Source organism: Talpa europaea, assembly GCF_964194135.1.
Source record: "Talpa europaea genome assembly, chromosome: 7".
Taxonomy (NCBI): domain Eukaryota; kingdom Metazoa; phylum Chordata; class Mammalia; order Eulipotyphla; family Talpidae; genus Talpa; species Talpa europaea.
Window position 1 is genome coordinate 105,457,285 of NC_140074.1, and position 14,415 is coordinate 105,471,699.

The 14,415-nt window shown below is 46.8% G+C and overlaps 1 protein-coding gene across 2 annotated transcripts in view; it reads right to left on the reverse strand.

The window, feature by feature from the left end:
• ROR2 (receptor tyrosine kinase like orphan receptor 2) overlaps positions 1-14,415 on the reverse strand; it is a gene marked incomplete at both ends in the record, with an annotated part of 168,080 nt that overhangs the window by 21,766 nt on the left and 131,899 nt on the right. For both annotated transcript variants that reach the window (XM_084239397.1, XM_084239398.1), the window contains 3 exons: positions 1,215-1,245; positions 2,148-2,435; positions 10,902-10,979. In XM_084239397.1, the coding sequence (XP_084095523.1) occupies positions 1,215-1,245; positions 2,148-2,435; positions 10,902-10,979 (397 nt within the window). The remainder of the gene's footprint in view (positions 1-1,214; positions 1,246-2,147; positions 2,436-10,901; positions 10,980-14,415) is intronic.

Sequence of the window (14,415 nt, forward strand, 5' to 3'; positions counted from 1 at the left end):
TAATCAACATTACATCAATTGAAAAAAATTAAAATATATATCAACACACAATGTGAAAAAAAGTAATTCTCCAAAAAAATATTGTTCGGCAAAACTAAATTCAAGGCAAAAATTTTCAAAGGAAGGGAGATGAAAATAAAACTACAGCGCCCCACGCCGCTAGATACTTATGAATATACATCAAAAACTTAAAAATTTAAAACTGACAGAAATTGACAAATTCAGAATGAGTATGATATCAAATGCTGATATCTGTAACCCATGTGGACAACAAAAAATAGACACTTTTAACAGCACAACTTGACCTACACACTTTAACATACATGACCTAATTAACATATGTATTGAGAAATTGCACACTTATTGAAATAACAGGAAATATTCACAAAAACTGACCACAATGAAAATTTCAAAAAATCACCAAAAGCAAACTACCTCCCAATTCATTGACAACAGTGCAACAAATATCAGAAAGTAACAAAAAAAATAAAAGCCTTTACATGGTGGGGAGGTAAGGATGTAGCCAAAATGGTATTCAGAGGAAATTTTATAGTCCTAAACACGTGTCTCAAAATTTTAAATGACTAATAAAAATTACTTTTCCAAGAAGCTTATGACATAAAGTTTCACCTGAACCTCCACATACACTCCAGAATGGTACCACATAAAGAAGAGCAACCAGACCAAATGCCAGCAGTGACCAGAACATGCCAAGATGCCAGCTGTTATGACCACCTTAGAAAAGGGAGTGCCACTTGTTACTCAGCTAACATACAGCCAAGTAAGCCAGCAATTCTAGTCCCAGGAATTTACCTAAGAGAAATGAAAACACACGTTCATGTGTTACTTAGCAACAGGCACATATTCTGAGAAATCACTGTCAAGTAATTTTATCACTGTGTTAAGATAACAGGGTGTACTTAAACGAACCTAACAGTAACACCCACTACATACCTGGTCCACGTGTCTGCTGTCCTTCTGGTCACCCTGTAAGGAACTAACAATGTCTGTCTTATGACATTTTCCCTTGCACTAAAGATGGAAAGTATAATCATTTTCCAGCCCAACCAAGCACATGGCCATCCTTGTGTGAAGCCCCGCCAATTTCTAGAAAATTCGGCAGAGACATGCATTTCCAGATTTAAAACCAGGATTCTTACATAACAGAAACCCTCAGAGACTGAGAACAGGGTTTAGGGAAAGCAGATACTTACTGAAAGTTATGATTTGGGCTGTGTGTTGGACCTAAAGAGATAAAACAAAAAGACAAGTTATTAATACTTCATGATTTGGAATAAGACTTAATTCCAATTCAGCCAGCCAACGGTGAAGGCAGCCACAGCCAGGGCACTAATTTGTGGCAAGCTGTCCTCGGGCCCAGGCTCTGCCCCTGCCCATGATTATGTATGCCAAGGAAGGCAAAAACCACAAAGAAACGCTGTTTCTGGAGGAACTTATGGAGATATTTCTGGAGTCTTACTGTCTTTTCTCTTCTCATCTAACCTTGATACACAAGGTCTTTTACTAATTGGTGATGGAGTGGTTGGGGGGTTGTGTGACAGGATGGGGGCATTTCAGGGAGCTTCTCACAGCTGGGATGACAGGGACATCCCCTCATGTCACTTAATTGTGCCATTGCCTTCACAAGCACACCTATGACAAGCACACCTGAGACAAACACCTGTGACAGGCAGAGCTATGACAGCACAAAGGACAGAACTGTCATCACGCTCTAATTCCCTCTAGTTGTGTCTAGGTTTCTGTAGGTGCCTGTCCCCATCTGTCCAGGCCTGTAAGTAAGGCCTTGAGGCTAGACTCAGGCCCTGGGACCTGGCTGTCTTGAGATGTGGACAGTCTCCCTTTGGAGATGGCCTCCTGACATTTGACCTTTCAAATCACCCTCAGCGTCTGCACTCCAGGTTTACAGACCCCCTGCATCTGTGTCTGTTTTTCTTTTTTTTTTTTAATTACTATCAAATGCTAACAAGTTAAGCTGGGACCTCGCGCACAATGGAGAGGCCTCAGGAACACTTTTCATTGCTTTCCTCTCTGCTGGTTTGTGTGTGTTCGGTTTCAAACTGCAGTGAGTCTCCCACTTGGCTGTGAAGACATCTGTTAACCAATCTTCCTGGGCTGCCCCGACTCACCCAGTCGCACAAACAAGACACCAGTGGCTGTGATGGTCTTCACCCCGTTGGTGGCCACACACTGGTAGTAGCCAGTGTCGGTGGTGTCCAGGTCCTGAATGCGTAGTCGAGAGCCATATTCTGTTTTCCGGATGATGACGCGCCTGGGCTCCTGTACGACCGGGGCATCATTCTTCAGCCACCGCACGCTGGGGGGTGGGTTCCCAGCCACCTTGCAGTGCAGAATTGCTGTCTGACCCTGGACTATAGTGATATTGTTCACTGGTTCCAGAAAATTCAGAAAGTAACCTGCAAAGAGGAATGATCACAAAAGAGCAAACCTCAGTGAGGGCTGGAAGGGCTGCAGGGCTGCTCAGGGAAGTTTTGATGTTCTCATTTGACAGCCCATTCTTGTTACTGGCAGGAATCAAGTCCTGGCGTGTTGCAGCCAAGGCTGAACTAGTGACTATGGAGCTGTTTCTTTTGGAGAAACCCAGAGCTAGGTTCCTGCGAGCTCTCGTCACAGCATTTTCACCATAACCTGAGAACACCAGCTTTAAAGAGCTAAGGATAAAAAGCTGTCATTTCAGTAAACCAAAACCCAGAATGAATTTAGAGCAACCAGAAACTACAAAGAGAAGAAGCATTGCTGGAGGGGATCCCTAGGTCTGGAAGAATGTTCTGGATGGTCATTGGAACCTGAAATGGTTTCACATGCAATGGCATGTATGTAAAAGGGCTGTCCAGCAGGGAATGGACAGGACAGAATCTCCATAGTGTCTCAACCCAAGCCTTCAATCAGCCTCTTTCAAGCTCTACTGGCAGTTCATGAGACCAATCATACCCAAGCCATGACAGCTTCGAGTTATTGCTTTCAAGTGTTTAGTTCCTCTCTGCATTCAAACCCCAAGTGATTTTCACTTTCAGAGTTTATTCAGCTTTGCCCACCTGTTTACCAAGTCCTTTACTTGACATTCACTTTCAGAGTTTATTCAGCTTTGCCCACCTGTTTACCAAGTCCTTTACTTGACAACACTGCTTGCATCCCACACCTCCCTCCAAGGTTCAACTGAGCTTATTCTGAAGTGCATATGTTCTTTGAGTAAAGGGGGATGAGGCTGTCAACAATCTTGAGTCCTTCTTGGATTGTAAATACCTGTTGCCTTTACACTTGAATAGTTGTTTAGCTGGGTACAGAATTCTAGACTGTCAATCATACTACTGTCTCTGGTTTTGTGGTTAGAATTGCAAATCTGTAAGTTTTTACTCCTTTGTAGGTAAGTCAACCTTTTTCCTCTTAAGAAACTTTTCACATTTTCCCTTAATTTTTGCCATTCCAAAGTATGACCTTCTGTGAACTTATTTTCATTTAAGCATCCTTGGCCTGTAGTGCTATTCCTCACAACTGTATAATTCTTTATCAACATCAATATTGAGAGACATCAATAATGATCTCCCCCTTCCTCTTTATTTCCTCCCTGGAAATTTCCTTCAAGGTATATGCTGAACATTTTTATGTGACTCCTCAGTGAGCTATGCCTATTTTTATATTCCCTGTCTTTTTTTTCCTCTTTACATATATGCCATCTACTCCTTAACTTGTCCATCAAGCTTCTAATTCACAGACCACGTTCTATACTTCTAGAAGGTCTCTGGATCCTGTTTAAATCCATTACTGCTTTTTTCTTCCATGTGGTTTCCATTTCTTCCTTTATCTTTAATCCTTTGGCTTCATTGTTTACTAATCCACCACTCATCCTGGGCTTCTCTGAGTGAGTTTTGGAATTTCTCATTGTACATCTGGCTTTCTGTGGGAATCATTGAAGAGTGGGTTCCTGCAACAGGCAGTGCCAAGTTTTCATGTTAACTCTGCATCTGGGGTCCTCCCACAGCGTTCTTATAAAGTAGATTTTGTTTCCTGGGGTGTGGAGCCAAGTTTGACTTTTCATGGGAAAACCTATTCCGATGAGTGAGAGTTGAGGGAAATCCTCTTCCCACTTCCCTGGCCTGAAGTGTGACCACCACCCCTTTCTCAAGACTATAGCCCCTAGCTTATCTATAATACCCCAATTCTCTGGACTCACAGGCTCCCAACTGGGTTGACACCAAAATCCATCATTCTTAATGCAGCTGAGCTGAGCAGAATAGCGTCTGTCACAGGAACAATATTTTACAGGCCTTGAATTAGGGAATAATAAATGTAAAGTCCTTTACGTTCTTAAAACCAAACTTCATATTTTAATTCTAATCCCTCACTTCTCCTCACTGAAGGAAACACAAAGCATCCAAATCCAAGTGAAATCAATAACTCCACAGTATTTATTTCATATAACCCCCACCAGCATTTTCCTATCCCTGGGGATTTCTTCTAGTCAAGCTGTGTGTTCTGGGGGTAATTCCAGCATCAAAGAGTTGGAGGATTTGACATGTCTTCAGCTGCCCTCGTGCCTGCACCACGTCTACGGGTGCTCTTTCTACACTGGGGTCCATGGATACATTCGCAGGTGCTCCATGACCACATGGTGAAGTCACCGTTCACAGCTGGGTACTTCGTGTCATAACCGCAGACCCAACGCTTAACCTGAGATGAACTTTCTGGGAAAATTATGCCATTTTTCAAGGCTACAAACCATCTCAAGGGGTTCCTGGCTCAGCAGCCCAGGCTGTCAGAGTGCTGTTTCCTTCCTATTGCTGGTGCCTGGGCATTTCTCCACCCCTCCTGCAAGTTTATCCAAGCATTCACATCTTTTGTTAATATTTTATTGAGTATTTGCATGTCGTTTAAGTGGCAGGCTGCCAAATTAGTCTGGCCCACCATTTTCACCATTACTAATTCTCCGAGGGTCAAAATTAAAGCTATAAAGAAAACTCCATGCAGATGAAGAACACCACCACCTTCTCCTGCAGATTTAATTTAGAGGCCCATTTAACCTCTCTGGGCTTCACTCCCATCCTGGGTACAAAATATGGAGCTTGTAGTAATCATTTGCTAGTAAGTTCTCTTCTAGCTCAGAAACACTTCCTGCAGAGCTGTACAAACCCCTCCAGACATGATGGAACAGGGAAAGAGCCACCAGGACTGCAGAGAATTCAGCCTCCTCATGCTAGCTGATGCCCCAGAGCCTGAGAGAGAACAGAAGTCTTCCTTTTTAATTACGCTGAAGAGTTTTCCTTGCTCACAGAGGCCAGTGGGTCTTATCTCCCCCGCGCCGACCTAGGCCTGCACTCTGCTCACCCCTGAACTCTGGGTGGCACAAATGAGTCCCAGCATGACAACACACCAAAGGCTGAGGAAACAGGACTCCCTGTTACCAGGGAACTGCTCCTCCTCACAAGCAGAGCCGTGATTAATGATTTCTTGACCCCACTGGACCATGCACGGATCACCAGTTGGTCAAATTACTGAGGTATTTGAGGACCTGCTGTTTGCACCGGTCACACCGGCTGGCCTGGGAAGGAGATAAAGAAAGCCTTCGACTAGGGGTCATGAGGTCCCGGGCGATTGATTGGTGGGAAATAAAACAGCTTTCCTGAAAGGGCAGGTGAGGAGGAAACAAAACCACTCTCCCCAAGGGGAAATATTCACAGTCCATTAATTGGTCAGGGCAGTGGCAGGGGCCACTCCATTCAAACTGCCCACTGAGCTGGCAGTGCTCGGGCAGCAGGTTTAGTGCAGGGAGCAGGAGAAAGGGGTGTGAGATTAGTGTGGAATAGAATGGGATGAAATCAGAGGAAATAAGGAACACAGTGAAAGAGGAATTCAAGGACATGAGAAAAGGTTAAAAGTACTTCAGAGTGTTGCAATATTTGGAGCAAAGGAAACTGTGTGCCCAAGAAGATATGTTGGAGCCCTAATCCCAGAACCTGTGAAGGTGCCAGGGACAGACACAAGACAAACACACAGGAATAAGCCCATTGCAGTTTGGGGTTCAAAACGATGAGTGGAGGAAGGAGAATCACCGCCTTTCAGTCACCTCCAACAGGAAGAGTGAACGGCAACTCCAGTCAGATGACAATGGTCACAAGTACAGGGGCTCTGGCCCAGTGAAGCGCAGGAGGCCAGGAGCTCTACCTGGGAGACAGGAGAGGATTTGGGGGAGGGCCTCTAAGAAAAGGAATAAAAAGGTTTGCAGGCAGAACTCAGTATCACTGTTCCTGGAAACAGATTGTTCCTGCCTTCCCCGGATGGGCTCCAACTTATGTGACCCCTGTTGCCCAACCTCAGGCCTCCCCAACATGACTGCACACGGCTTGAAAGTATTCATCTGCGGTTGGCATTTTTATCCAACACTGTTCATTCACTTTGTCCAGATCCCGCACAGCCCATCAGGCTCTGCAAATCCAAGGCCCACAGAGATAGGAGTGCTTGGTGATGGCCTTCTCCTTGAGAAAGGCACAGGGTCCAGAGCCTGGAACGCCCATCAGTGTTGCCAAAAGAGACTAGAACCCATGCCCGGCCCTCTGTCCACAGGATGGGCAGCCTCAGATTTCACTGATGAGCGAGGGGGCATCAGAGGGAGGTACAGATTCACAGACTTAGTGCTGCAATGAGGCAGCTGTTTTTGATTTTACCTCATCAGCCTGGGGCCATCACTCTAGTAAATTCTAGGACACACATACGTGCATGCACACACACACTCACCAAGAGGTCCCAAATAAACCAGAGACACATGCAACATACATGCTAATCAATCCATGCACCCTGTATGAATCAGGAACCCAAAGCTCAGTAAACAGACCAGGCATCGTCTCCATACCAATATAGTGAATTCTGCTGACGGCTTTGCATTTTCTGTCCAGGAAAATTTTAGTTCAGCACTAAAGCACACCACATCACAAATAGCATGACTGTCTGTGAATAAGGAATAGATTTCTACGCAGAGGTAGGAATTCTTCTGGTCTCAGTGTGGATGATAGGTAACTCGTCTCCTCGGGCAGGGATACAAGCACACTGGGCCCATATTGGGAGCTGCAAATGAGCAAGACCAGAACAATCCATCCTGGCTCTCAGAAATTACCAATTCCCATGAACATTCCAAAGGACTGTTCTGATTATACAAAACCCAAGATGTGCTACATATGCATTTAAAATACAGTCTTGGAACAAATGAGCAAATGATTTCTAGGCACACGTAAGCTTTTGTATAATAAGAACAATGATAATAATTAGTGTGTCTAATGTAGCAGGGAATACAAAACCCCAGATCTAGCTTCGCTCCCATATTCACCCAGCACTGCAACCCAAGTCCTGCAGCCACATCAGTCCTCACAATGACAGTATCTTGGCAGATGGACACGTCAGGCAAACTTTTCAGTTGTAAATCAATGTTCTTTGTTCATTTTCTCTTTAATATATGCCTTTTGCTCTCGACTCTCAATGCCAGCCACCAGCTATGTGGTAAGTGCTCACTACCAGCGCAAGGCAGCTGAGCACGGATGCTGTTGTACAGCTTGTAGTTCATTCTCGATCTTGTTTTGCTTGGACCAAGGTAGAGCAGTCATATCACGACAGATTGGTGGGATGTCACTTTTACCTGCCTCAATTTTACAGGTATATGGGCATCATAAATGATAACTGTGTTGAAGGAAGAGCCTTTGGTGTGTTGTCATGCTGGGACTCATTTATGCCATCCAGAGTTTAGGGGTGAGCAGAGTGCAGGCCTAGGCTGGCCCTGGGGAGACAGGACCCACTGGCCTCTGTGAGCAAGGAAAACTCTTCAGGGTAATTAAAAAGGAAGACTTCTGTTCTCTCAGGCTCTGGGGTGCCAGGTAAATGAGGAGGCCAAATTCTCCACGGTCCTGCCTGTTGGCTCTTCCCCTGTTCTAGAGAGGTTTGTGCAGCTCTGCAGGGAGTGCTTCTGAGCTAGAAGAGAACTCTGACTCTCGAATCTAACTGGTATTTTTAGTTGATAGGCACCCAAGAGAGCTTCAATCAGACTGGTCAATTTACAATCCTGTATTTCTATATTTGCATAGCTGAGCACTGTGAGGAGGGGTGCCCATCCCAGATATTTGATAGATGTTAGTCAAGCTCCAGTCAAACTGGTCCGTTCTCAAGCCCATTCCAATAGCCTGGAGCCTGACATAAAAGGGAGCCTGGCCTCTGCCTCTGACTTGCACTGAGGTCAGGGTAGGCAACTAGGCTGGAGGGCCACAAGGAACCGCCACCAGAGCCTGCCTCAGTGGGGCCAGAGGCAAATGCACCTGATACCCTTCAGCTCAGCAGGGCTAGGTCTAATAATTTTGGGGGCCCTGCTTCACTTCTCTTCACCTGGCCCACCTTCTTCAAGCTGCCCCCTCCGCTTCCCCCATCACCCTCCAGGGCTGCCAGAGAGTGAATCAGGTTACACCATGTCACAGCACTAGAAATAGAACCTTCCTTGCCATCCAAGAAGCTGTGTAGGCTCTACCCAGGGCTGCCCAGTGGACCTTTCTGTGACGATGGAATGTTCTGGACGTGCACTGCCCATCATCATGGCTTGAGCCATATGTGTGCTTGAAATATAATTAGCAGGACCAAGAAGGAGAGCAGATTTAGCCACTCGGACCTCAGTCACTCTAGGTCCATCAGCCACCACCTTCTCGCAGTTGTCCAGGCCGCTGCACAGGCCACTGCTTTGATCTGGGATACTTTTCCCTCCATCTTCTTTTGGTTGAGTGCCTGCTGCTCAGATCTCAGTGCACGCTTGTCCCCGAACAAGACATTCTTCCTTTCCTTTCAGCTCACCATGACCTGACCTCTCCCTGGGGCTACTCACTTCAGTTCCTAATATTATAATGACTTGACTGTTTCCCTTTATGTTCCGCCTCCCCAATCCGGTAAGCTCTGCCAGGTAAAGACCTCACTTGCTTCATCACCAGTGTGGGCAGGACCAGGGGCCACATGTGTGGGCCTTCAGGACTGCAGGCTGAGATGGACATTTGAAAAATGATTTCAGAACCTAACCATCAAAAATCATCTTTCTAAGAAATGTTTCCTAGGCCCAAGTCTTCAGAGCAGAGACCTTCAAGTCCTGGGGACACATCCCTGTCCTAAGAGAGGACAAGCAACCAGGGTCCTTGCAAGGCTCCAGCAAGCACACAGGAACATGCATGCTGATGTAAAGAAATGCACGAACTTATTTACTGCATTTAACACATTAGAGAAGAGAATGTTGTCAAGGGAGTTCAGGCACCAGTGAAACCAACCACAGGGAAGTGCATCCAACAGAAATTTAAGCCAAAGGCACTCACGCCGTCAACACAGAGTCAGAGGGAGCTCAGCACCCAGGGTGACCCCAATATACTCTCTCAGGACACAGAGGGATGTTCTGGGCACCCAGGCCAGGACCAGTGGGCTTGAGTCACCAACACTCAATCCCAAAAGACCTGGCCTGTGGCCCAGAGATGGACACGTTCCTGAGTGGGGCAGGGCAGCTGACATGTGCATGGAACTAAGGAATTCTCATGGGCCACTGGGCTCTGACTCGGCTTTAGAAAATGAAGCAAAGCAGAAATGAAGTAGCTACTCTGCTACCCCAGTGTCATGCACTGAATTATGCACCCCTGCCATGTTAACCCCCTACCACGTTAGGTCATCTTGTAGTCCTAACCCCAGTGTGATGGAACTAGAGAGTGGGGTCTTTGGGAGGGGGTTAGAGTTAGATGAGGTCATTAGGATGGGCCCCCTGACGAGATGTGTGCCCTTATAAGAGGAGAGGGGTGGGCTAGAATGGGCTCCCTCTCTTCACCTTGCGAGCACACTGGAAGGCAGCCAACAGCAAGCCAGGAAGAGAGTCCTCACCAACAACCAACCATATCAGCACCTTAATCTTGAACTTCCAGTCAATTCAACAGAAATAACTTCCTGTTGCTATTTGTCTGTAGGGTTTTGTTTTGGCAGCATGAGCCAACACAGGCAATAATCTAAGGCAATATGGTAAGGAGCCGAAGCAGGAAAAGACCCTGCTTCCTCCCCGAGTAACTGAGCTGCATGGAACGAAACGTGATCCCTCACCTCTGCTATTTCAGGTGCTGCCAAAGTATGAGAGTGAGCATAGCCCTGACAGGGAACCTGTGGGAAACGCCCAGCAACAAGACAAAGAACCAAAATTGCAGCTCCTGGTGGCAGCACTCACACCGTGAGTGCCCATTCACCCTGGACAAATTGACCCCAGAAGACGCCTGCTTGTCACAGGACACTTAGTCACCAAGCCAGGAGTCTAGCTCCTAAGGCTCTGCTCAGGCCCACAAAGCAGCCCAGGGCCCCTTCCTCCCCTTCTCTGCCTACCTTGTCTAGTCACCTCCCATCTGACCTTTTGAATAGCTCCAACCAGCCTTCTGCACCCTCGCAGGTGCATAAAGAGACACAGCTATGAAGGCAGGCGCACCTCCATGCCACCACCAGCCCTGGTCACAGGGCTCCAGGCGTCAATTCTGCCAGCCAGCTGTGAGCCTCTTTACATGGTCTCTGAACTCACTTTCAAAAACTTACATTCAGGGGCCTCCCTGGTGGCACAAAGGGTTAAGCACAGCACTGGGAAGCTATCCGCAGCCTCTGCAGCCGAGTTCGATCCCCGGCCTGCCAGGGAGAAACCCACATGGCGCAGCAGACCTCTCCTATCTTGCCCGCTGCTCCCCTCAGCAGTGTGTTTCAGTCTGCCTGTTGTGTTCCCCACTCTGTGTCTAGTGAATCCTCTCATCCCCTGTACCTCTGGTCTGTATCCCAGTTCTTGTGTGCATAAATAAATAAATCTTTAAAAAAAACTTGCATTCAAAGAGCACTTCACAGTTTACCTTTCAGAGTTGGCACAGGGCTGTCTTGTCCATCCAGTTGTCCCAAAGCGTCATTCAAATCAGAACCCTCCACCTCCCCTAGGAAAAGAACACAGTACACACATTAAATGAGAATTAGCTTCAGGAGGTTTCACTTAATTTGCATTCATGCAAAAAAGATAATGCTCCAGCAAATGGTTCACTGTTGATGGAAAACCTTGAGGGATGCAGTGTTATGGTAACTTCTAAAGGGCTTTTGTGGTATCAGATTTGAAACAATAGTAAAAGTGATTCTTAAATTTATCCCAAGAACAGCAAAATACAAATGCTTTGCAATACAGAAGATGAAACAAATGTGTAAGTGAAGGAGCCCTGAGCTACATCAGGGAGGGAGAGAGAAATGAGGACTGTGCTTCGCAAAATAAAACACATCTGTAGCCAGCGTCAGCATGCTGCCCTTCAGAAATGGACCCTGGTAATTTTGAATAAATTCAGAATTGGAGAATTTCTTAAGTGACTTATCCCCTCCTCCATACCCCCCAATTCCCGGACACTCTGGCAGTCATCCATGGAACAAATACAGACAGAAGCAGCAAATTTTTAAATAATAGCAACTCCACCCCCCCAGAGTGGGAGTCGGCCCCTTCAAATTCATCACACACAAAGAACAGATCTGGTCTACTGGGCCTGAACACTCAAGTGAGAGCACAGCACCAAGGAGGCACCCCAGACTCTAAATCCCAGGTGAAGGAAGGGCAGGTGTGGCTAACACCCTAGAAAATCACCGGGCTCCCACATCCCCTTCTCCATATCCCCGACCAGTCTCTTCCCATTTGCTTTTGCTTTCACACTCTCACCAACCCCCCCCCCCAAAAAGCCACCCCCCCACCCAGCCTTGGCTGGGCCCCGGGTGGGGAATGGGTTAGGAATGGTGCAGTGATGGATGTGACAATAATACATCTCCTGCTGGACCTGGGTTTGCGGTATCACAGCCAGTCAGAAAGAGACATATATGCAATGGAATATGCACAGCTTGGAAAGGAAGGCGATCCAACCCCTGCTGCCCCTGGGGGAATTCTGAGGACACTGTGCTCAGTGACACAGCCAGACACCAGACGCCGACCACTGCCCCCAGGAACATGCAACCTGGAATAGTCAGATTCAGAGAGACTCAGAGTAGACTGGTGGGTCCCAAGGGCTGGGGAGGAGGAAGTGTGCAGTTAGTGTTTCATGGGGACAGAGCTCATACGAGGAAGAGGAAGAAGCTCCAAAGATGGATGGTGGTGATGGTGCTGTGAATGAGCTTAGCGCCACTAAGCTGTGCACTTGAAACTGGTTAAGATGGGGCCACTCTCCTCCTGAGACTGCCCCCCGTGTCTACGCAGGTGCCTTTTTCTTTTTCCTTTTCCTAATTAACCTGTCCTTTTAAAATGTTTTTTAAAAAACTAGTTAAGATGGTAAGTTTTATGTTATATGTATTTACACAATTTTTTAAAAATATTTATTTATTTAATGATGCAAGCACTGGGTACAGTCAGAAGCGCCGGAGGGTGAGAGAATTCACCAGAGCCAGAGCAGGGAGCAGAGCAGGCAGAAGGACCGAGGTACACTGCTGAGGGGAGCAGCGGGCGGCAGGAGAGGTCTGGGCGCCATGCGGGACCCTCCTCCGGTGGCCGGGGAGCAGCTGGGGATCCAACCGGCGCTGCAGAGGCTGCGGACAGCTTCGCAACCCAGCACTCAATCGCTGCGCCACCGGGGAGGCCCTGTATTTACACAATTTTTAAAAGGCCTCTCAAAGACATAATTCAGTGTTGGGTCACCCCATTTGGACTTTCAGATACCACTTAAGATACTTGGAAAAGCTGAGTCCTAAAAGTGAAGCATAGGGATTTTTTTAGGTGGAATCACAAAGATTCTTCATATTGCTGAGCTGATATAAACACTGGCCAGCTCTCACTTAAGGGCCTGGTGTCTCTCAGTCAAGCCTCTCTATATGGCTGGTTCCTAAATCACAAGACCTGCCTGCACACCCTTAGAATTCACCACTGGCTCCCAAACGGCCAGGGGGAAGAGCTGATCAGAAAGGCCCCAACCCTATTCACTCCTAATGCAGGGACATTCCTTCTTCCTGCCACTTGTAGTCCAAAATACCCACCCATCCGAGGCCAGGCTCCCAAGACATCTTTCAGAAAACGATCCCAAACAGCCATTCAGAAGTAGTATCTTTGTTCTTTAAAATCACTCCCCAAACTGCCCACCTCTCTCCCGGCATATCATTCTCTCCTGAGTTAACAGTTGCACATTTTAATCTTCCCACAGGGGATGTAAAGAGCTGGAGAACCTCAGTGCTGTATGGTGGGGAGAGCTCACACTCCCAGCATTAAAACCTAGACAGAATCCTGGGCTGCTGCAGAAGGGAGACAAGCACATGCTATGGAAGCAGTTGAAGGGTTTTTGCTAAAGAATGAAACTTCAGTTTAGGGTTTGAAATTTTACATTGGCATGTTACACACAGCATCACTCAGCACTGTTTAAATGTAGAGAGACCACAGGAAATCAAACACACTTGTACTGTATACACACATCTGAAAGAGGCGTAAAAATTATTAACTGCTTAGCAATTGACAAATGGTGTGAAACAGTCAAATAAATATACACACTGAAGAAAAATAAGCACCATTAGTCCAATTCCACTGTGGAAAAGTTTCCCCGCTCTTTCAAGGCAGCGTGCAGTTTAGAAATGTGTTTTCTGAGGCGTGGACAGGCACACTCCTTGTAGAAGAGCCACGTGATTCCAATGCTTCTACTGACTCATTAACAGATGTCACCTCCCACAGATGTGCAGAGTCGCTGGTACGTGAGAAATGCCAAGGTTCTCTTTGAATATGGTCAGTACATTTGCTGCAAGTTAATTGTTTCTTGTAGCTCATGCACTGTCCTAGGTAACATTTACTTCGGGTATGCACACAAGACCATCATCTACATATCTGGGGAAATGGATAATGGTAAATAGTCCAGGGTTTGGATGTAACAGGGTCCAAGTTTGGGGCCTGTATGGAACAGGGTCCAAGGACCCTATGTGTTTGCACTACAAGTGAAGCACACGAATAAATGCAGGTTGTTCACTCGCTGCAGTCCTTAGAAAGGCTACCTCAAGGGTGAACGAGCTAGGCCTTCTTAGGCCTTCTTTTGCTTCCAGAGGAATTAGGGTACCATTATATTCTGAAATTTAGAAGTATTCTCCTAGATAAAACTGAGGCACAGAATGGTGGTCCTCCCTTATGACACTGCATGTCTTTTTTTTTTTTTTAATAGAGGCATGTTTTATTTATTTATTTTGTTTGTTTTGTTTATACATGCACTGGGTACAGTCAGAAGCGCAGGAGGGTGAGAGAATTCACCAGAGCCAGAGCGGGGAGCAGAGCAGGCAGAAGGACCGAAGTGCACTGCTGAGGGGAGCAGCGGGCGGCAGGAGAGGTCTGCGCGCCATGTGGGATCCTCCGCCGGTGGCCGGGGAGCAGCTGGGGATCGAACC